The sequence below is a fragment of the Astyanax mexicanus genome, chromosome 19 (genome assembly GCF_023375975.1).
Source record: "Astyanax mexicanus isolate ESR-SI-001 chromosome 19, AstMex3_surface, whole genome shotgun sequence".
In the NCBI taxonomy this organism is placed as follows: domain Eukaryota; kingdom Metazoa; phylum Chordata; class Actinopteri; order Characiformes; family Acestrorhamphidae; genus Astyanax; species Astyanax mexicanus.
This window is the reverse complement of record NC_064426.1, coordinates 8,212,605-8,237,327: the sequence shown is the minus strand read 5'-3', so window position 1 is coordinate 8,237,327 and position 24,723 is coordinate 8,212,605. Positions and strand designations below refer to the sequence as shown.

The 24,723-nt window shown below is 36.1% G+C and overlaps 1 protein-coding gene across 20 annotated transcripts in view; it reads left to right on the top strand.

Moving 5' to 3' along the window:
* cacna1aa (calcium channel, voltage-dependent, P/Q type, alpha 1A subunit, a) overlaps window positions 1–24,723 on the top strand; it is a 168,740-nt gene that overhangs the window by 99,731 nt on the left and 44,286 nt on the right. For all 20 annotated transcript variants that reach the window (XM_049467678.1, XM_049467676.1, XM_049467677.1 and 17 more), the window contains 11 exons: window positions 2,346–2,506; window positions 3,437–3,577; window positions 3,824–4,025; window positions 4,767–4,931; window positions 5,580–5,690; window positions 9,383–9,466; window positions 14,917–15,033; window positions 16,022–16,087; window positions 17,086–17,183; window positions 20,469–20,619; window positions 22,214–22,341. In XM_049467678.1, coding sequence (XP_049323635.1) covers window positions 2,346–2,506; window positions 3,437–3,577; window positions 3,824–4,025; window positions 4,767–4,931; window positions 5,580–5,690; window positions 9,383–9,466; window positions 14,917–15,033; window positions 16,022–16,087; window positions 17,086–17,183; window positions 20,469–20,619; window positions 22,214–22,341 — 1,424 coding nt within the window. The remainder of the gene's footprint in view (window positions 1–2,345; window positions 2,507–3,436; window positions 3,578–3,823; window positions 4,026–4,766; window positions 4,932–5,579; window positions 5,691–9,382; window positions 9,467–14,916; window positions 15,034–16,021; window positions 16,088–17,085; window positions 17,184–20,468; window positions 20,620–22,213; window positions 22,342–24,723) is intronic.

Below are 24,723 nucleotides of genomic sequence, written 5' to 3'. Positions count from 1 at the left end.
ATTTACTTTAGCACAGGTTTAACTTTCACACTTGTTAGCTTTTAGGTGTGTCTAAGCATGAGACACAGCTCTGAAAAAACGAAGAGACCACTTCAGTTTCTGAATCAGTTTTTCTGATTTTGTTATTTATAGGTATATGTTTGAGTAAAATTAACGTTGTTGTTTTATTTTATAAACTACGTACAACATTTCTCCCAAATTCCAAATAAAAATATTATCATATGAAATAAAAAAATATGCAGAGATTTCACACCTTAAATAATGCAAAGAAAACAAGTTCATATCAAAGAAACTCATAATTTTTAAGTGGTCTTTTATTTTTTTTCAGAGCTGTATAAGTTTGTTCCTCGCTGGGCTCCAAATAAACTAGCTGTGTTATCTTTCGCTGATTTTAGTGTCTATCAGTCAAAGTTCTATTTGTGTAATTGATTATTTACTCTTGAACAGTCAAATTTTTGTATGAGAAACATTTTGTATGCAACACATTGGTGTTAATGCAGTTTAATCTATTCACACTTCAAGTTCAACACTTTATTAATTTGCTAATAGTGCTGGGAATCGTTTACATTTTGATACTGATACAGATGCAATACTTTGAATTTATACAGATACCCAAATTATACTTTTTCTGATATCTTTTTGTTAATCATAACAAAACAATGCAAAAAGGGATAGTTATTCTTACACAGTGGATTTATTTAACAGCCAACATGTGTAATCTTACTCTCATACTGTCACAATAAGAGGATCTTTTTTATTTAATCTTGTAGAACCAAACAACCACTAAACATTGTGTTTTTGTGTTTGTGACAATTTATTAAGAACAAAAACAACAGCATTACTTTTGCTTAAACTAAAAATCTTTTTCCCTAAGCATATTTCTGGATGCAGTTCAGTGTTGAACAGTTCTACTAAAGACATATAAGTATGTCAGTCTTCTCTGGTAAATGCCTGCTTTCTCTGGTATCACCAGCTATGGGAAAAAAAAAAACTCTGAGGGTGTAGACATTGCTTTTACTCACATACACTTGAATGCAAGATCTGATAGAACTGGCATCACTTTCTTCCACTCTTTTCTCACCACCAAGTCAGAAGACAGAATCACTTAAATTCAGCAGGGACGACATGTACCTGTAGTTTTGGAACTCCTTTTTGTCCTTTCTCTGTGACATTCCTCCCTCCTCTTAACCAACACCCTCAGCTTATCTGCTACAGTGAAAGAGGGTTGTTTCTCCATGGGCTTAGCTTGAGTAAAACTAGCCTCAGCACTGTCTCCTACAACATGAAATAAAGTTTATAGAGCTCATCCTACCTACAGAACATGAGTTCTGATACCTTATACGTCAATACAGGCATGTTCATACGGCCACTGAATTTTAGCAAGCTAATGCTAGCTAACCTTGCTAATACATGGTAATATTACGAAAAAAATAGCATAGTACTGAGAGTTGTTTTTTTTCTGGACACAGCAAGAAAGGAGCACAGTGAACTGTTTACCTGAAAGTATTTTTTCACTGAAAACTGTGTTTGAGTCTGGTGGCGGTGTGTTTAGTCCAGAGTCCCCCGTCTCCAGCAGCAACAAAGCACTGCTGTTCTTTATGAATTCAAAAATTCTGCAGATTGATTGAAAAAGAATAAATCCATGGGTGATGAGATTCTTCAACAGAACAGACATACAGTTTTTGCTATTCTGGAACCAATATCTCGACACATTTTTCCAATATCTATACCCAGCCTTATTTGCTAATGAGCCAAATCCCTGAACCATTTAAACATAGTTTAATGTTAAACTTTATTTCTATTGAAGAAAGTATGTAGCATACTTTTGTTTACTTTTGCTTTTAAGGTAACCAAGTTTGGTGGCATTTTAAGTTCACTCCTCAGCCCAGTGCTGCTGAACTCATAATTGTCACCAATCAATCACATCTGTACTCCTCTGTACTGTGGTTAACATACAATGATATGGAATAATAGTATTACTTTTTAGTATGTACTCTTAATATTAGCTGCTTTATTCAGCATGCTATTAGCTAAGCTAAGCACAGCTTCACACATATCAGTTCTACACTCTAAGACATGTATCTTTGCACAGCTTTATAAATGCACAGCTATTAAAAAAATCACTTTATGTATTTATTTTTTATAATTAGCAATTGAGCTTATTTTAGCTTGCTAACCTCACCAAAGTGAAATATTTTGGTGGTGGACCTTTAAAAGAACTAAAGCTGAAAAAAGAAAGAATGTCTTGTACAACTGGATAATGCTACCTCATAATATAGTTTTATGTATTTAAGAAAATGATTGTTGATTTCAGAGACCTTGTCTTTGTTTTTCTCTGTCTTCAGGCTGTGTTTGACTGTGTGGTGAACTCGCTGAAGAACGTGCTAAATATTCTCATTGTCTACATGCTCTTCATGTTCATTTTCGCTGTGGTGGCAGTGCAGCTCTTCAAGGGCAAATTCTTTTTCTGCACGGATGAGTCCAAAGAGTTTGAGCGTGACTGCAGGTCAGAACTCTATGTACATACACTAGGGGTGTAACCAATTCACATTTTCATCCACGCTCCTCGCTCTCTCCCCAGCGTCTCTCTTTTGCAGAACCCGTTGTCAATCATAAAGGAAATGTTGGCATCTTGCTGCATCCTATCAGAGCTAAGAGTGCAGGGAGTGGGGAGGTGTTAATCTGTGCACATATCTGAGTCATTCTAAGAAACATTTGCCTTTTGCATATTATTAAATAATAATAACAATAATAATAAAAAAAATAAATAATAATAATAATAAAATATTGAAAAATATATAGAAATATATATTTAGTTAAAAAAAACTGTCAGCACCACTCAGTTAGCCACATTATCCCATCACACTAACTAGTGTGGTTTATAAACAAGGTTCTTTTGCTTAAAATAGACCTAAATTAATTAATGACATTTTTAAGACTTTGCAGCAAACAAAAAAGAGAAGTTTTAATTTAAAACAAATTAGGACAACTGCATTTTTTTATACTAATAATGCGAGGAAAATAGTGCTTTAAGCACATGAAAAAATGCAGACATTTTTTGCAGCAGTGGTAAAAATAAAATGGATAATAGTTTGCCTTATTTTTTTTAATGAACAAAAGAAATGGGTTTGCTCTTGATGAACAAAAAAAAAAAATCAGTGACAAAATGGCACCAGTTTCTTAGAAAGGCTCATCAATGATCACATTTCTGAAGTCAAATCACTTCTTACCATAGCATTTCTATAAATTGAGATTTGGGGTATTTGGAGCATTTAAAAAGCAAACAATTTCTATGTGATTCAGGGAAACAAAATATTGTCATGACCTCAAAATGGAAAATCTCACCAAAGCTGAAAATATGCTAATTGTTACACCCCTGACTCTAACCTCCAATGTTTTAACGAGTTGTTGGATAATAATTGTGGCTTTTGTTCAGAGGTGAATATCTAGTGTACGAACGGGATAACGAAGTGAAGGCGCAGAAGCGGGAGTGGAAGAAGTACGATTTCCACTACGACAACGTGCTTTGGGCCCTGCTCACCCTCTTCACCGTATCTACCGGAGAGGGGTGGCCGCAGTGAGTACACACTTACCCATTCACATGGCAAAGACTGCCTTGTCTTAATAAAACAAATTGTACTCTGTGCCAGTTTTAGTCAGTCAAAGGTCATATAGCTGAAAAGGGATATTATAATAAGTAATCAAAAAGCTCATACCCCTCCAGTTATAAACATCCAGTCTGATAAAGTACATATCCTGATTATTAAACAGTAGTAGGAGTGTTCTTGTAGCCTCAATTGTTGTGTTTCTATTTTTTTTTCAGGGTACTGAAACACTCAGTCGATGCGACTTATGAGAATCAGGGCCCTAGCCCGGGATACCGGATGGAAATGTCCATCTTTTACGTGGTGTACTTCGTGGTCTTCCCCTTCTTCTTCGTCAACATCTTCGTAGCTCTTATAATCATAACCTTCCAGGAACAAGGAGACAAGATGATGGAGGATTACAGTCTAGAAAAGAATGAGGTGACTGAGAGGATTCTATAACCACATGGGTCAATAACTGTATTATAATGGGCTGGTTGTTTTATCTGAAGCGATGACTGGGTTACAATCACAACATGCATATAGGGCAACAGTGTTTGGTGTAGCATTTGTTTCTAACACATAATAGCATGTGTGCTTGGACCCCTGTGATTGCCACTTGTAAATTACTTCGCTAAATTTTAATATATAAGAAAAATACTTTTACTGGAAAAAATGGCCTAATTTTCTAACAGTTTCTGTTTGCCAAAGACTATTAAGAAAAAATATATATGTAAGATAAAGTTATAATAATGATATGCTTTTAAACTGGAGCTACGAGGCTAAAGTAGCAAACACACAGTATTAGTCAGCAATTGCTCAGATTTTTTTCTGTAAATGTCTGCCTATAGATTTCTCTCAAGCCACTCTACCTACATCCAGGTCTTTTTGTGGCACAGACTTGTCAGCTTGGTTTAGGACAAATTATTTTCTGTGAATTACATTATAAACATTAACAAAAGTATTGCTATATATCTGAAGGTTAGTAAGGGCTTTTTTACACATGATAAAAGTGTGTTCATATTTTAAAGATTGTTAGTTATGTTAGCATTTCCTTTTTTATAGCTAATATATTGTAAAATATGTTTCTAGATTTCTTGTGGATGCATGTAATATTATGGTATTTATATTTAGTATAATACATTGTATAATGCTTTTATCTTTTATTTCTAATGTTTACAGAGAGCCTGTATAGACTTTGCCATCAACGCCAGGCCACTGACTCGTCATATGCCTCAAAACAAGCAGACATTCCAGTACCGCATGTGGGAGTTTGTGGTTTCACCGCCATTTGAGTATACTATCATGGCCATGATCGCGCTCAACACCATCGTACTAATGATGAAGGTGGGCCCCTGTCAACACAAAGTTCTTATATATACTATTTTTAATGTCCTGGGAAAGTCAGTGTATTTACATTTTAATATCTCAGTTTTGCAGGCTGGATAGCTTTCATGTTTTCACTGTTTTATATTTAAAAAAAATATGAATTAGTTAATGTTTTATTATTATTTTTGAATGCAATTTTTTGCTCATTCAGAGAGTAGTTATGATTGGTAAGCTTATCACAGTTTTCTCTAGTTTTAGGGTCCATATTTATTTGTGTATTTTTTGCACCTTTTTTATTTCAGATTTTATGATACCTTTTCTGATTAGTTGTTTATTAAGAACATCTATTTTCTTTTTCTTTTTTTGTGAAATTCAAATTGTGTGGGCCAGAAATTAAAAATTAACAATTGTAAAAATGAATTAAAACCCATTTCTTATTTACTATACTAAATGAAAAAAATGTACATAATAACTTAATTTTCTATTTTACCATTGAGCTTCAAATTGGAAAGATTTAGAAAATGTACCTGATAAATGTTACACTGACCAGTTGATTTTATATATTTTACTAATCTCACTTATTTGTTTGTAAATGGAGATCAGTTAATATTGCATTGCTGGAATCTGCTTTCTGCAGTGTGTGATTCTGTGTGTTTTTGCTTTTAGTATGATGGAGCTTCAGAAACGTATGAGAAAATGCTAGCCAACCTGAACATTGTTTTCACCTCGCTGTTCTCTCTGGAGTGTGTGTTGAAGATCATTGCCTTTGGAGCACTGGTGAGTGTTCATGCCTGGGTTCTGTGTGTTTGTGTGTGTGTTAATATTAGCTGTAGTAACTCCCAAGACCACTGTATATGTGTGTGCTTGTGTATGGTCACGTGATTTATAACTGGGTATATGATGTATTATATCTTCTCTTTACAACTATAATTCGATTGTTTTATTTAAACTCTTCTTTAAGGTTATATCTGTGCAGAAGTCATGCACAGTAGAACAAAAGCACCACCACTATAGATTTTGCCACCTCCTTATAGCCTTATTTTGTTTTGGGCATAATTTTTGTTCATTTTTATATTGCTTGGCAGGAAGGTCATAATAGTTTTGAATTTTTCGCTTTTTCTCCTCCAATTCAGTTAGTTTTAAATTGTTTTAAGAGTAGGTTTGCTAGTTTTTATTATTTTTTAGTGCTTAGTTTTATTTTTATAGTTTTTATCAGTTCTTGTATTAGTTTTTTCCTAGGTATTAAAAAATTGTTCTAATGAAACTCAACAAAAGAACTAAAAATATTATTGTGAAAAAAGTTACTGTGAAACAACCAACTGTCCACAAAACCTGTAAATGTCCACAAGCTAGCAGCCTTAAGTGCAAAATAAATGTAATACTACTGCTTAAAATAGGCAAAGAACACATATAAACATGAAACACACGTCACATCAGAGGGCTCAATCTGAGAAACACAAATAAACTCTATGTTTCACTCATTTTGACCAAAAATATCAACTCAGGATTACAGTAGCAAATGGAGACCCAGCACTAGATACAGATACAGCATTTTACCATATCAGTGCAGAACTAACACAAAATGAACACAGCTGTCTGAAATACAGATATTTTGTGTGTGAGTGAGAGAGAGACAGAGAGATTTTTCAGTTTATCCTCCTGCTTGGGATGTTCTGGTGTATGAACTACTCACAGAGTTCACACAGTTAGCACTCTTATGCTGCTTCTCAAATGGACTTATAGCTGTGTGGAGTTTATTCCACATACATTAGTACCTTTTTCACTTTTATCTCCCTCACGCTCATATTCTAATCCCATACAGACTTCTGCCGCTTTCTCAGTGTTTTCTGTCATTAATTTGTGTAGCTGGCGAATGTAAACAGAAGTAACGTCATGGGCTGCGGAGTTGTAAAACTGCTCTAGAGGAAACAGCGCTTATAAATAAATTAACAAACATGAAAACAAGGGTATTCTCTCTGTAATTTCAATTTGTTTTAGTTCATTTTATGAACTCTCAATTCCGTTTCAGTTAGTTACCTTGTTTTCTTTTAATGACCATTTCTTTTAGTTTTAGTTAACAGAAATGTTTTTTCACTTTCAGTTTTCGTCATTAATATTAACTGAATATCATAGAGGCGGAAGCTCTGGTCTTCATTACTACACACTAATTGGGAGCCAGGAGTAAAGGGGCATCGCCCATTATTCAAATCAATAATGCCCGAAGCCAGTAGGAAAATAACATGTAATAATATACAGAAACTATACACATACAAACTTGTTAAAGTATACAAAATAAAAACAATGCAATAATCTTGCTGCTAAAAATATTGAAATAAATGCTAGAACTTTAACTTTCTAACTATCTTTTAGAGAGTTCTTTCAGTACATCTTCATACTAAAAAAGAATTATAACTCTTATTTATATTTGCCCAGTCACAGCTGGCCTACTATAGGATTATTGTACTATATGATTAAGGGTATTGGAGATTGAAGAAATTTAATATGAGGAAAGAAAAAAAATAAAATGGAGAACTTTCTTCTGCAAAGGTCAGTCAAGAAAGGGCAGAAAGGTCGGTGAAGAATGGAGGGTAAGCTTAGGTGATGGAGAGAGAGAGGAGAAAATCTGCCTTGTCACTAAATGGGTGAGGATTAAGGAATTAAGGAAAGAAGAAAGTGCACACACACACACACACACACACACACACACAGGAGCAGGTAGGTATTTGAGGTTTGGCCGTGCAGAAGCACTTAAAGTTCAGTGCTCGGATGCTGCAGTTTTACTGCATCTGCTAGTTAGAGTGGTCTTAATGCACTCTTTTACTGCAGGCCTTCACAGGACTGCACAAAAAAAAAAACATGCACTCAGTATGCATGCTGCCAAACCCCCGGGCAGCCTGTGAGAGAAAGAAGGGGTAGTAGAACAAACAGAGTAAAAAGTGAGGAACAAGGCTGTGTACATTTTTGGGACGAAGATGGCTTTACTTTGTGGGGAATACTGGACTAACTGGTTTGAAAGGTCCTGATGGTATATTGACTTGCTAAGATCAGGGTTAGGGCTGATGGTTAGGCCACTTTAGGATTACCAGTCTTTTTTATATGCAACGACATAGAGTGCCTTGAAATATCCAGACCCCAAAACAGTCATCAGCTTTTGTGATATTTTGTTTGTGATATTTTACTTAAAATACATGCAATAGAAAGTTACAGCTTACAGTTGGCATCTACACTTGCCATATCGTATCAAACGTGATAATACCGGCAACAACAAAAAAAATTCTATATCGTGAGCGATATAATACCCTGAAATAGTGTGCCATATCACCCACCCCCAATTATCACGCCAGGATACTACTTTTATGCTGTTTTTAGCAAAGAAAAATTCACACTGTTCTCATTTCCCATTTTATATCTACTAGAGACAGATTATATTTGTCCAGTATCATTTATTTTACTTTAATCGCATTATTAGTACCATGGCATTCTGGATCATTGACTTCTGTTACATTTCTGAGGAATTTCTGGTATTTTTTTAAATCTCAGTTAAATGTGTGCCATATCATATCACGTGCAATAAGTAAATGTAAATGTAATATTCATTTTGGTGCACTAGTGTATTCTTGAAATATTTTTTTTAATTCAGTATTTCGTCATATTGCCAAGAGTATCGTTATCACAAAAATACCATGAAATATCATGATATTATTTTAGGACCATATCGCCCACCCCTAGGATTGAGTTTTTAAACACCTCAGAAATATCCAGCCAACAACTCCCTCTTAAAGATGACCAACACTAACTGCACAGCAACAGATTCAGAGATTCCGTCTCAGACGTTACAACTACAAGGTGAAGCAGCTTTAGGTAGGAGTTTGTAATAGGGTAGAATAGAGGACAGTGAGTGAACATAGTGTTTAAAAACACAAAAAGCACTGCTGTATCTGATCTACCCACAACACATATTACCCCTCATATACCACCACCAGGCTAATCAGTGCTAATCACTGCAGTGCTGAGTAAGAATGATTCACCACCACATAATACATGTCCTGTGGGGTCCTGATCATTGAAGAACGGGGAAAAAAAAGGGTAACAAAGTAGAAGCTGTAATTATAGAACAACAGAGTGTTTTTATATGACTAGTGGGGCTGATAAAAATGGACAGTGAGTGAGGAAGCAAGGAAGGGGTGTTATTGTTATGGCTGATCAGTGTATACAAGTGGTAATATGTTGTGTATATCATATATTGTAATTTTACAAAATAGTAACTTTGTAGAAGACTGAATATTCTTAAGCCATTTTGGGACATTTCTATTGATCCACTCATGAAATGTTGATAGAAATGTAAAGAACAACTGGCAGATTTACAGTATGTCAAAAAGTGACAAATGGTAAAAAATGGTGTATCTGCTCTTTGTAATCTTACTATACCTCACATGACCTGGTCGTTTCTTTGTTTTTTATTCCCACAGAACTACTTCAAAGACGCCTGGAACATCTTCGACTGCGTGACAGTACTCGGCAGCATCACTGACATTATAGTCACAGAGCTAGCGGTAAGTGATTTCTGCAGAGGGGCTACTTAGTTTGTGTGAGTCTGTGTGTGCCCACACATGTGTGTGGGTGTGTGTCAGATACAGACAGAAAACTCCACAGGATCTTTCCCTGCTCACTGAAGCGCAAGGCTCCTCTGAAGGTTTTATATAATTGTCCCAGTTGGAGTGTGGAGCAGATCAGTGAGACAGCGTTGGGACGTCTGGAGCTCACCCAGCTTTCGCTTACATCACTGTAATCCACTGAAATCAAACACTCTGTGTGTGTTACCATCGCTTAATTAAAGCAATAGTTTGACAGTAAAGTCAAATTTACACCAGGTACCCCTTCCAGTCAAGACACAGGGCAAATGACCTATCTGCCTTGCTTGAATTTACTGTATATAGGATTTAATGTGAAATGTGAAAAAATATATATTTCTAGAAAATACTGAGAATACAGTTATAGAGAATACAGCAACCGTGTAAAGGAGTTAACTATTTTATTTAGAGATATTTTTACTTCTAATTATATTTCATATTACATTTTTCTACTTAAAAAATGACAGATAAGACAGATAGAGGCTTCAGTTATAATTCAGTGTAGTTACTGAATCACTTCAGGTGGATATGAGATTATTTATAGTAGTTCCTTTAATCATTTAAAGTAGATGATGCATTCTTTATAGTAGTAACAGTAATAACATTAACACATAGTAAAAAAAATTAATACATAGTAGTTACTGATTTTTTTATTTGTGTTATATGGTATTCACTAAATGAAGTACAGTGGTTCGTAAAACATTAGTAGTGTGTAAGGAATCATAATACAGTAGTTATTGAATAATTTATAGTAGTGAATGATTAGTAGTAAATAGTTATTTTGTAGTAGTATCCACAGCAGTTAATGAATCATTCATATTAGTCATTTACTAAATAATATAAAGTAGTAGTTGAATCATTTACTGTAGTTAATGAATCACTTAAAGTAGATATTGAGTAATTTACAGTAGCTATTCAATAATTTATAGTAGTTACTGGATCAATTATATTTTATTATTAAATGAAAACTCAGCATAAGCCTTGGATTCATACAAATCAAACATCCATCAGATTTTAGTTAAGAAGGAAAATACTGTTGACAAAAAACACAGTGTTAGACTGATGTTAATTTTTGCTTAGCAATCACAAATGAAGCCCAAGTATGGTATCTGGTAGATACAGTGTCAGTGTTTGAACATAATACTGTATGTATTGTAGATACTGGTCACTTAACAAAACTTTAAAACAACGTCACAACATGCATTAGATCACTAGATAACTAGATATCTATTAACATCGATTGACCTTCTAATTAACATGCAACTAGCAAGTTTATTTAGTGTAGGCTAGATTTAATACCAGATTTATGTGTGTTTATGAGTGTGAATGTTTGAGTAAGTGTGTGTGTATGAGCGTAAATGTTTGAGTGTGTGTGTGTGTGTAAGTGTAGATGTTTTAGTAAGTATATGTGTAAGAGCGTGGATGTTTGAGTGAGTGTGTGTGTATAAAGGTAGATGTTTTAGTAAGTAAGTGTGTGTGTAAGCGTGGATGTTTGAGTTAGTGTGTGTGTATAAGCGTGGATGTTTGAGTTAGTGTGTGTATTGAGTGTTTTCAGCAGAGACTTTGTCTTTCAGTAAAGCAGCAGCACCTGGTGGCTGATCACTGTACATCAATCTTACTTTTACTTGCTTTTAAAAAAATGCTTGCTATCTCAGACTCCGAGATACAGAAATGTTGCACTTCTGGTTTAAGTTTTCTTCTTTTTTTGAATAGACAAGAAGATCATGAAGCAAACATTTCAAAGCATTTAACGACTATCCTTTTAATATGGTTTCATGCAGCTTTCATTCTGATTTGGGTATTGTTTTCTGATTTCAGTTCCGTTAATGACGATACGCTGAGTTTCTGTTGTAGTGTGTATATGGCTTTTGTACTGACTGATGTTTTTGGACTGAAATTGTCTGCATATTGATTATTCATTTCTTGTTTTTATTCTTTGTTTCTGTCCTCTTTTTATTCTTTTTTATTTTCTTTTCCAACATGCTTTCTTTAATCGCTGCTGTATTGGCGGCTACGCCCTCTGACGAATCCATCCAATCAAAATGCACTGTGAAATCTCATATGTCCATCTGTGACCTGGCCTGGCCGATCACACTGGTTGTTGTTATTATCAACCTCCAAAAACGCTGCTATAAACCATGCATCTGCAACATCTCCATGTAGATGGTTTGTAATTTTTTTGGAAATCTTAATGCATCTGTTTTCCTATGTGGCTGATGATGATGGTGATGATGATGGTGATGATGATGCATGTGCTTGAAAAATAATGGACATTGACCCCTGCTCTATGTGACACTTCAAGGGTCTCACTCCCACACCAAATACACAGCCAGCCCAGGTGTTATTGGGTGTTGGTTCACACACACGTACACACACACACAATCGCAAAATTGTAGCTAGTATACACTGAGTCAGACGGGTATAGAGTTTACAGTACATGTAGCTTTAGGACCTGTAGTTTGCATGCTACCTGTCGTATTGTCTTTAGTTACTGATATAAACCATAATATTAACAGGGCTATTTCACAAAGCACTGATTTTCAACAGACTGGATAACTTAAGGAATCCATTAATTTAAGGACAGCTTATAAATATTTTGTACTATAATTATGTTTTTTTTTTTTTTGTTATTTATAAAATTACAAACAGAAGCTTGCTCCTGTTTGTTACAGTGCAGTATTTAAAAACACCAGCAGCTTTGCTGTCACATCAACTCGTAACAGCACTGCACACGCTATGTCTGTCAATTATTTAAATTGTAGATGACAATTGAATTCCAACTCGAACTTTTGTAACAATGCATGCAAATTATTTTATCATAAAAAGTGAGGAAAGTTTGAGAAGATCATTTTACGTAGTTTGAAACAGAAGATGCTAGGCTAAGATTGCAAACACTAGACTTGGACTGTCCCCAATTTTATGCCACAAATTATGATCAGATTTGTATTTAGAGGTTTAAAAGTTATTTTTGTGGATTTTTTCTTGATTTGTTAACCAAGCTGAAATTCTAATTACAGTCATCAGCATTAGTCTAGCATGTGATTTTCATATCTAAAGAAGCTTTAACTTCACATACCAAACATGTCAGGGCTGATGTGAGGTCAGTTATCAGTCATGTCTAAGTGATTTTTTGATGCTTTTTTATCTCCTTTAACTCTTCTCTTGCTTAACAATGAGCTTAAGTTATCTAATTAACTGAGAAAATCTGCTTTGTGAAATGTTGTTCAGCAGAGAGTACAGTATATATATGAAAAATTCTTAGGGCACAGATGGAGGCAGAAATGTTTTCCGTTATGGGAAATTCTGAAGCGCTATTGGCCGAGAGATGTAGAGATTTGCATGCACACACTGCATACTCCTGACTCCAGCCCCTATACCTATCCCTTCCCATGTCCAGGTTCTGGGTTCAAAGGCATATACTATATGCATTTACCTTACTAGCAGAAAACTTCATCTATAAACAATAGACTGTCTTAAAGACAGACAAATAAAGTGTGTTTCATTACTTTGAATCATTTGATTAAGTGTACTACTAAATGCATGTTGTTTTAATCACATTTTGCTTCTAGATCAGTGGCCTACAAGTAAGTTGTCTTACCTTGAAAATAAAGTATTTGTATTTTTGTTTAAATAATCCCTATTCAAGAAAATAAAATAAGCAAATAATTAGTTAATAGAGCACAAAATTTAGCTAAAATCCAGACATGGTCTCTGGACAGTAAACAGTTACTCCAACAAGCAGAACTCTGATAAAAACTGTTTAATACCCATGAAACAATGAATGTGATGTCAGAGTACTTCTTTCCATATAGTTTATAACAGTAAAGGATAACCATAACCCTTCTGTTCTTACATATACAGTCCGTAAAAGGGACTGACATGACAGATTCCGAAAGAACTAAAATTACTTACTTATGTACCCCAGATATTATTACAGTTACTAGGCTAATTACTGTTAGAACCACCTTTGTACACTATTCATTGTAAAATATTGTTAACTTGTAGTTCAGTTTTAAAGATTTTATTTGTGCCTACGTGCTTCAATAAAAAAAACAAAACTAGATTTTACAGATGCTGTGATCATAGAAACATTGTTTTAAAAAAATAAAAATCAAAAATTAAAAAGAATAAAAAAAATGAGTTGGCCATGCTCTGATGCATCAGTTGTGTACACCATATGTGTGGAGAGGTGGTGCTCTCTCACCACATTACTGCAAATGTGATGCTGGTCAACACAGCTGTCTATTAGCTTCTGCATCAGAGCTGAGTTGCTGCACTTTCCTCTGAGTACGCTCAGTGCCTGGTAATGCTAAGTGCAGTAGTTTAAAAAGAGGCAGAGGCTGATTTCACATGTATCAGAGGAGGCATGGGCTAGTCTTCACCCTCCTAGTGTTGGGCATTACTAGTGATGGGGGAGTTCTAATGAGTGGGTGGGGCGACTAGCTTTCCAAATTGGGGTAAAATGGGATAAAATTTACATCAGACAAAAAGTTACATCAAAAGATTTAAAGACTATAAAATAACCTTAAAGTAAAAAATATTTGGTAACATTTTACAGTAAGTAATAGTAATACATAATAGTACCTATGACAGTAATAAACTTTATTAATTGACTCTAATTGAGAGTTGATAAACACAACTAAATTTTAATGCTTAAGAATGTTGTCAATAATGATAAATTGAGACATTCTGTTATAAGTACTGTTAATTGTTGTACCCTAATTGTAAAGTGATAGCAAATATTTTGTTTTACAGTTTAGTTTAAGCAGTTTAGACAAGCTCTAAATACACCAGGACCAGTGCCTCATGAGTTTGAGGTTGTACTAGCTGTGGAAATATGATGTGAACCACTGTTCTAGATGTAAATATGGTGAATAGATGTCCATTATATTTAACCTACGCATCTTTAAGCCCAGAACCTTCGACCTTGGACCCTTGCCGGGGCGCGGTGTGAGTGGTCGTTAGCCGTTAGCTGTGGTGTGTGGGTTTAGCATGCTGTGGGCCATCAGTGCATTTGGTTGACTTACACATGAGGTTGAGGTTCTTGCACTTTCTTCCCAAATGGATGAGGAATAGACTCTGTCTTTCTGTATAAGTTGTCCCCTGCCCAACTTTCCCTCACCCCTTTTCTTTCTGTCCTGCTTTTCCCCCTCCCTCCCTTTGGATATGCCGGGCCTGCTCAGTCTTGCCAGTTTGAATTTTATTTTCTAACATTTTTCTCCCCTCCCTGGTTTGTAACACCCCTATTTGGTTTGCCTACTAATACACAAACAGAAATAAAGATTCTACCTCCACCTAATGTTTCAGCTGACATTTATCAAGCTATCTGTTTTTTTCTTCTTCTTCCTCTCTCTTTTTTTCATTCTCTATAGAATAACTTTATCAATCTTAGTTTCCTGAGACTCTTCAGAGCTGCCCGTCTGATCAAGCTGCTCAGACAGGGTGAGACCATCCGCATTCTTCTCTGGACCTTTGTACAGTCATTTAAGGTAAGTCACGCACATTTTGCTTGTTTTGCTTGCATTATTTGTACAAGAAAAGTTGGATAATTTCACCTCTGTGCACTGGCCGATTCAAGAGGGGGGGCAGGGAGGGGCAAGCATCCTCTCGTGCCCCATGGTAAAAAAAAAAACATTGCTAAAGTACCTTCTATAGTGGCAAAAAGAGACCAATTGTGTCTTAGGTTCCCCTCTAATGGGGATAGGGATTTAAATTTTGAGAATGTGCCCTCTAGATCTAGAAATATGGATAATGTGTCTTAATAAGTGCACATTTATTGATCAGGCCATTATGAAGTGCCTTCTATGCACTTCGTACTGGACAGTGTCAATGATGGCACTGATTTTCGAAACTCATTCCCTTTCTTAAAACTTGCATCTATTTTATCCATTTATGTTTTAACATAGACTTTTACTTTTAAGAGTTTACAAAAAAGAAAGTTGGCATATTCGTGTTTGCATGCATGCAACATTGCAGTCATAATCATATTTCTGCAGTAATCTAATTAGCTAAGTGTTCATGGAAATAGCTGGATTTTTTTCTGGATTTCTCAGAGGCTGTACATGCTTACGCTAATTTCTTTCCATGTTCTCTGTCTGTGCATTTAAACAAACATAACCGAATGTGACAGACACTCATTCAAACAATGCTTTTCCCTGTCTTCATAATATAGATAAAGCTGTTAAAAGGGAAGCTCTGAGCCCCGTAAAAATATGTTGACAAGATTACCAAGATTGTCTGGATTATTACAATCCAAGGCATACCACATCATGTATTAAACATGGTGGAGGCACTGTTATAGCATGAACATGTACGGCAGTTGCCATTTCAAATTAATACTTATAGACTTGACTGTATCTTAAAGTTACTGTTTGATTAGAGACCATTAATAAATATTTTTCTATTATTGAAACATTTCTTTTTTTTCAGTAAGACAGATCTCTGACTGTAATTTAACTGATTTGTTTGTGTGTGTAGGCTTTGCCGTACGTGTGCCTACTCATCGCTATGCTGTTCTTCATCTACGCCATCATCGGGATGCAGGTAAGGCTTCATCCATTCTTGTTTACTGGCAAGAACTTGGTGATATGATACATATCATGATACAGATGTTATGGTTCAATATACTGTAAGTAAGGCAGTATATTGTGATTGTTTAAATCACATTAACAAAAAACTGAAATAATGTAGAACATACACATCTTAATCACAATATCTGAATATAAGGAAAGTTTATATATAGAAATATATACTTTTTATGCAGTTAGAACAGTGGTCTAGTGGGCAGGGCTTAAACACACTCCAAAATTAATTACTGACTGACAGCATACTTTATAAGTAAACTAATAATTAAAAATCTCTTGTACAACACTATGGGCCCTATTGTACCCCCTGCCCCTCATTCCTATCTTACGTTCCTTGCGCCCGTGCCGTTAAAAGAACATCTGAGTTTAGGTATATATCTACACTGATGGGCGTGGTCTGGTGTCTGATGTGTGTTCAGGTAAATATCTGACATGTTTCTATCTTTGAGGCAAAAAACACAGGTACGCTACTGACCAATTTAAACCTTGACAACAGTCATGTGCACGAGGCACTTCCCTGCTACTTACACACAAACACAGACAGGCAGATCAGTTTCCTCTGCTGAGACGCGCAAAGCGCTACACTGTTAAGATACCAACGTGCCAAAGTCAGTGCGCAACTGCCTTTTAGAGGGATTGACAAGTAAAATGCTGATTGTTTTATTTACCTTTACACCAAATATACACTCATGATTAATTGAGAGAATTAATTAATGCTTTTTGCGTCCTCACGATACCGAAAAAACGACACGCCCTAAATCCAGCTATACAATGCACAGTTTACTTCTCGCCTGTAGATCACTAAAATCACCAGACTATCATTGTACAGTTTTGTTGCTGTTTTTGTTGAATAAAAGGACTAAGTGTGCTAGAAGAGGTGTAAACATTACAATGAGAGTGTTGTGTGGATTATAACGTCCCTGATTAAAGGAGCTAAAAATTTGTCTTGTATAACAGCTGTTTGGGAACATTGCAATTGAGGAGGACGGAGAAAGTGCCATCAACCAACACAACAACTTCAGGACCTTCTTTCAGGCTCTTATGCTGCTTTTCAGGTGTGTGGTCGTCAGTTGGATCACCAGGGGCACCACAATATTTTGTTTGTTCATTTGTTTTGGGGGTTTCAGAGTCTTCAACATAATAATAAGCTTTTTACCCAATTACTGTGCTGGGATTGGTATTTTTTTGCATTTAAATATCCATTATTAAAAGTTTAAACATTCTTAAGGAGACAAAAAAGTGTGATTAATCACAAATAACATATGTATTACATACTATCATATTTATTGTGATTCATGTGATCACAGTCAAAATGCAGCATTTGTGACAGATCCTTAGAAACTACAATTCAAACACTTTCCCCTGCTGAGTACGAAGACATTTATTAACAATAACTGTAATTCATTCTATTAAACTGGGCTGATTATGAAATGTGCAGTTGGATCAGTGTTTTTTTAAACACTAATAAAATCCTTAATATGATAAAAAGTTACATTATCAGTTTGATTAGAAAATCTATTAAGAAATGTATTAAAAACATATCATCTCATTGCCTGCCTTTACACACAGACCCGAATTTAAGCAGAATTTTTTCTCTGAATAGGTTTTCACCATACACCACGCTACAGTTGTGGTAAATTATTTATCCAAAAGTGTTCAGCCTCATGCATTTACACTTAAAATACAGTTGCTGTGTGGGAGGGAATATTAGTCAACAATGCCTAAGGAAAAAAAAACAATATCTGTATTTTTTGGACTATAAGGCGCACCTAAAATCCTTTAGTTTTCTAGGTCAGTGGATAGCTAGCTAAAATAAGCGGCGAGCTAGCTAACGTTATCAGGGAGAGAACTAAGGTCAGTGGCAAGGTAGCTAACATTAACAGCGAGCTAGCTAACGTTATCAGGGAGAGAACTAAGGTTAGCAGAAAGCTAGCCAACATTAACGGCAAGCTAGCTAACATTATTGGGGCGAGAACTGAGGTTAGCGGAGAGCTAGCTAACAGTAGCGGCGAGCTACCTAACGTTATTGGTGAGAGAACTGAGGTTAGCGGAGAGCTAGCCAACATTAGCGGCGAGCTAGCTTATGTTATCGGGGAGAGAACTGAGGTTAGCGGAGAGCTAGCTAACATTAGCAGTGAGCTAGCTTATGTTATCGGGGAGAGAACTGAGGTTAGCGGAGAGCTAACTAACATTAGCGGCGAGCTAGCTAAAGTTATCGGGGAGAGAACTGAGGTTAGCAGAGAGATAGCTAACATTAGCGATGAGCTAGCTTATGTTATGGGGGAGAGAACTGAGGTTAGCAGAGAGCTAGCTAACATTAGCAGCGACCTAGCTAACGTTATCGGGGAGAGAACTGAGGTTAGCGGAGAGATAGCTAACATTAGCACTGAGCTAGATTACTGGAAGGTCAAAGTAAGTCTTAACTAAGACTATAATAAATAACATAATTTTAGGATGTATTGTTCAACTGCGTTTCTCAAACATTTCAGTTGGAGACCCTCTTTGTGCATAGGAAATACCCCTGAGGCCTCCCACCATACCCGGGGTACAAACCAAAATCTGCACACTTTACAAGTTTGTTTTGTGGGTTATGTTATCACACACAACTTTTAAAGAGTATAGCCCAATAAGATAATAATAATTGGACACTGATAATTATTTGTAGAAGATACTTTAGACCTATGTGAATGTACAGTGACTCTTTACCAGTTATTTATAAGTACTCTGACCAGAGTATTGGTCCCTCTTACACATGAGCCTTGGTTGCAAACAGTCTTCAGCAATCCTAAAATGTCATCTCAGGACCTACAGGTACTGTCAGGTTTTCCACGGGTCCTTAAAAAATCTTACAATGTCTTCAATTAAAATCCGGGTAGTTAAGGTCTTAAATTGTCTTAAATTTACTGTAAATGTAGGTATTACTGTAATGTAGGTATTACATCAGACAGTGTTTTTAATGCCCGTGGGAAAGCACAGTGGCTGTAAACTAATCTATTGAGAGAACTAAGGTTAGCGGAGAGCTAATTAACATTAGGGGGTGAGTTAGCTAACATATTAAATTTAGTGGCGAGTTAGCTAACGATACTGTGGAACTAAGATTAGAACTACGGTTAATAAAGAGCTACCTAACTTTAGTGGTGAGCTAGCTAACGATACCAGGAAGAGAACTAAGATTAAACTACGGTTAATGGAGAGCTAGCTAACTTTAGTGGTGAGCTAGCTAACATACTAACATTAGCGGCAAGTTAGCTTACCTTCTCACTTTAGCGGTGAGTTAGCTAACATACTAACATTAGCGGCAAGTTAGCTTACCTTCTCACTTTAGCGGTGAGTTAGCTAACATTACCAGGGAGAGAACTAAGGTTAATGGAGAGCTAGCTAACATACTAACGTTACTGGGGAGTTAGCTAACCTACTAAATTTAGTGGTGAGTTAGCTAATATTACCAAGGAGAAAACGAAGGTTAACAGAGAGCTAGCTAACTTTAACAGCAAGCTAGCTTACATACTTTAGTGGTGAGTTAGCTAACATTACCAGACAGATAACTAATATTAGCAGTGAGCTAGCTAATATGCTAACATACTAGCATAAGTTGTGAGCTGGCTAACATTAGCTAGCTAACTGAAAGGTTAAAATAACCAGTAATTTTAGGCTGCATTTTACAACTGCTGTACTCAAACGTTTCAGCTGGAGACTGCTTAAAGTGTTCTTTTATTATTATTTTTTGCTTCCTACATGCAATTCAGTGTGTTGTTTAACACAATGCAACTTACATAAGCTATGTAGGCTCTGTTCTGCATCACAAGGGAACAACTTTTTAAGAAAAAAAAAAGATAACAACTGGGGAACGTTTTTTGATTTCTAAAACTATGAAATTAAGAAATAACAATAAAGCAATTATGACTATATAAAAAGGTCTTTAAAAACATTAAATTTTACTTTAAATGATGCAAGAACCCTGTTTTTGTAATATTATTGTTTTTCTACTCTTGTAAAAAACAAGAGTACAGTCCGAAAGCCTTACAGTCCGAAAAATACGGTAGTACGAGTAGTATCAATCAAGTCACAAAGTAAATTTTAGTGTGATCTAATTAATCCTACACACAAAGAAAACAATAGAACTTGCAGTCTAATGCTGACAAAAGAGTCGTAACAGACAAAGGCTAACCAAACACTTTTCCCCCAAATGCCGGTAATACAATTACTAGACATCTAACACACTTGTAGGAGAACACTAATTACCAGTTCAGTCAGATGCCAACAGCCACCCTGGAGGACACCCAGAATGCAGTGTTCTAAATATAAATTCTCTGTTTTTCTGTTGGTTTGTTTGTGTACAGGAGTGCGACAGGAGAGGCGTGGCATGAAATCATGCTGGCATGTTTGGGGTCTAAAGAATGTGATCCCCGCTCGGGGAACACAGAGCCGGAGTGTGGCAGCGAGTTTGCATACCTTTACTTTGTCTCTTTCATCTTCCTCTGCTCTTTCCTGGTGAGGAGTCATTCTCTTTCTTAGAAAAGGTTCATCGCTGGGGGAATCATTCATTTTATATTATGGCATGCAAAAGTTTGGGCTCCCCTGGTTAAAATTTCTAGAAGATGACCTGATCTTTAGCCTTAAGTTAAATTTTAAGCAAGATTAATGTCATGTTATTGTTTTTTACATTTTAGAGAAAACAAAATTTAATTAATTCTCAGATAAAGTTAGGGCTGGCATGAGGCTATGGCTTTTTCACAAACATCATTGGAAAATGATATATAATATAAATTTCAAAGATTTAGAACTACTCTAACTCCTTATGCCAGGTTCACACAACACACTTTTAGACCAGTTTTTTTTTTTTTGTAGATCGACAAAGAAAACCTGTGCTGGGGTCCTCTTGGCGCCCACTCAGTCTGAAAGACAGTTGCTGAACTGTAATCGAGTGATCACCAACAAGTCTCAGACACCTGGCAAATATTTGACATGATAAATATCTGATCCAGTCAGTCTGTGATTGTGAGTGAAGAGCACAAAAGGAGAGAACCACAGGTCCAAAACGCATTTTCTGCAGAGCTGTTTATGGATAGACTGACCACTTTCTGTTTCCCTTTTTATATTAGGAAATAGCTGTTAAATGCTCACACGTAGGTACTCTACGAATGTGGGTTTAGTTAAAAGCTAAAACAAAAAAAAAAATTGTAATACTAGTAGTAAACTACTTGTTTCAGGAGAAATGTTCTACTTTTCCTAAGTAGAATATAAAAATGTATACAGTGTATAAATGGGTAAAAAAGCAAAGCATACTTGTATATTTCCTTTTTTCTACAGCAGAGATGCTAGCATTATAACTTATAACTGAAGTTTAAAACATAAAAAAAGAATGTCTGCACTACTAAATATTTGATATCGTTCTGTGTAGAGGACATTTCAGTAAGAGTAAATTTCAGTATAAAAATTATCAGACATAAACTCTGATTTTCCTCAATTGCTTCACATGTTCCTTACATTTTGTGCTCACTTTAAGTGGGTATTCTCCACTAGCATTGTTTGTTTTTTATGTGTATTTAGTTCTAACGTGTTCTTGTGACAAAACATGTTGGTGGAAAACAACCTGACGACTTAAAAAGTTTTGTAGTGTGAACCAGGCATAACATATTGTCCCAAAAACCAATACTATAGGTCTCTCTGAGTTGTATATTGATGCTGCACATAAAACTCTGGGGGCGGTGACACCATCTTGTCATATTGGAGCTAACTTATAAAGAACGATGAGAAGCCATGATACTTGCTAAAGGGAGTTGTTACTAAGTACTGATAAATACAGGGTCCCCAACTTTTTTTTATTTTAAAAGTGTAAAAGATTAAAAGTGAAAACATTTATTTAAATCTAAAAAAGGTGTTTTTTTTTTTTTTACTTCGTCTTTTGGAAATCAGGTTATCTTTACCTCGTTTTACTATTCACAATAACAGAAATTAAAATGTTCATCCACAAAATTTATTTGCTTATTTTAATGACCTGTTAACAAGCCTATGCCTAATAATGACTTCTAAGAGTTAAAAGAAGCACAGCTTTTGTAATAAAAAAGATCATGTTTGGTTACAGATGTTGAATCTGTTTGTGGCCGTCATCATGGATAATTTTGAGTACCTGACGCGGGACTCCTCCATCCTGGGACCTCATCACCTGGATGAATATGTGAGAATATGGGCAGAGTACGACCCTGCAGCCTGGTGAGTCTCTGTGGAACCACAGATACAAACAAGTACTTACTCATGTTAACACACTCACACATACTTCAACAGCCTAATTCACAATAACAAAAACTTAATGCTGAGTTGTAGCTGCTGGCATAAAATACTGAATTACACTGTTAAATAAATACGTTTAATAAGTGACCTTTACTGACTTAAATTTTATAAGTCACTTTTAGTTACCGTATTTTTCGGACTATAAGGCGCACCGTATTATAAGACGCACTATCAAAGAACGCCTATTTTCTGATATTTTTTCCATACATAGGGCGCATCGCATTATAAGCCGCGTTAAGTGACACTAGAAAGGGTGCCTATATCAAAGTGAACAGGGGTGGCGCCATGTTTCCCATCCCCCACGCGGGGGGGGGGGGCGGGGGGTGTCTTGCCGGTGGAGCGTCTCAGTATACAAATCTAGCTCTTTCAAAGTCAAACGAGTGCTGGATATTAATCTACACAGATTCCTCTCCTGAAAACTGTTTATTTGGGTGAGTAACGTGCTTCAGTTTATTTACAGTAAGCTTAGATTTCCAGATTTCCACTAAGGCTTGCTGCACCAGCGTTAGCATAGCTATCCGCTAGCACGCTAGCTAGTCCCCTAAACTAGTAAAGTTAACCCAAACTTAAACGACAGCGTTACACTGAGTAATCCTGCGTGTTCTGGTAAGACAGTGAGATATTAGCTAGCGATTCGTCCCCCGTAGCTTGTTTTAACACGGTAAACAAGCAGATTACAGGCTGATAAAACTCACCTCTGAGAGAGTTAGCGCTTAGCATCTAGCTAATGCTAGCCAGGCAAAGCAGCACAGACTTACAGGCCGATAACTCACCTCTGAACGGTGAACGCTTAGCGATTAGCATCTAACTCTAATAATACTGCTCCAGCAGTATTAAAAGTACTAAATTTAGATAATACTGATCTCTGAACAGTGAAAAAGCTAGCTAGCTTAGCGGTTAGCATCTAGCTAATGCTATTGCTGCTCCAGCCACGGAGCTGCACGGCTCTGCACGGAGTGTGTGTTTACTTTAGATAATTTAGACAATACTGATCTCTGAACAGTGAATAAGCTAGCTAATGCTATTGCTGCTCCAGCCTCGGAGCTGCACGGCTCTGGACTCTGTATAGCACTGAAACTCTCTATAACGCTGCACCGAGTGTGTGTTTACTGCTCCTTACAACCTGACGGGTAAAATCCATACAAAAGGCGCACCGTATTATAAGACGCACTGTCAATTTTTGTGAAAAATAAAAGTTTTTAAGTGCGCCTTATAGTCCGAAAAATACGGTACTTTTATTTCAGTTTGTAACTCAAAACATTAAGGCAGACTGATTTTTTAAAGTACATTTTTTGGAAACACTGTAGCCACAATCAGCAATATATATGTGTCAAAGTTGTGAATAAATCCAAAATTAACATTTACTTTTTTATTTTAGCACATATCCCTGAAATGGCTCCATTGGCAGAATGTGCATTTTTGTATAATGCTAACTATGACAAAGTTTTGTTTCACTTTTTCTTGTTTTTCCCCATTGAATAAATGAGGCAGCATCAAAACAACAGTTATCAATTACAGCCCAGTGAGTCATTTAGGACATTACTGATGTAGGAAAAACACTGGAATTAGCTAATAAAGAAGCTTCTCCTGAGTTAACCTCAGCTTTGTACAAAAAATAAAATACTATTAAAACTTAGAGGTGTGGTACTCCAGGAACATTAGATGTACACTAAAGTACCATATTCCATACATACTACACATGTAAACCATTTCCATATACTCTAAAACACTGTTATGCTCAGCATTTTCTTGCTGGATCAACATACTGTATTTGATCTCTAATTTTTACTCAGTATTGTAGGTAAGTTAGCCAGTAATTGCTAAGTTAGCTCATCAGTTGAGAAGAGCTCACAAACAAATCACAATCACACTCTGCCCCAGCAGTTTTAAACATATTAAACTCAATGTTGTGCTAATGCAAATAAAAGTGCTATACAGACTACCCACACATTTGAGAAGATTTAAGCCAATAGTTTGACTCACGTTTAATTCAAACCAGCTTAAAACTGTGTCAAAGTCTGTCATTGGGAGTCAGGTTAGAATGCAAATATGGACTATTATACAACAGTTAGTTCCGACCTCACAATCTGATTGGTTGAGAAGTGTTCTACCCGTGATGATATTTGTGATAACATCACGGCCTTCTCATACAAAATCTGTATCACTCCGCCGACACATTGCAGAGTAACGGCGTTAGCTTAGCACAGGCTAGTGCTCAGCCACGGCACGCTCGCCCGCAGTGGTGACTCGTCTTTTGTGGAAAAAGGGAAAGAAAATCACCTCGGCTAATGCAGTCTGACAGCC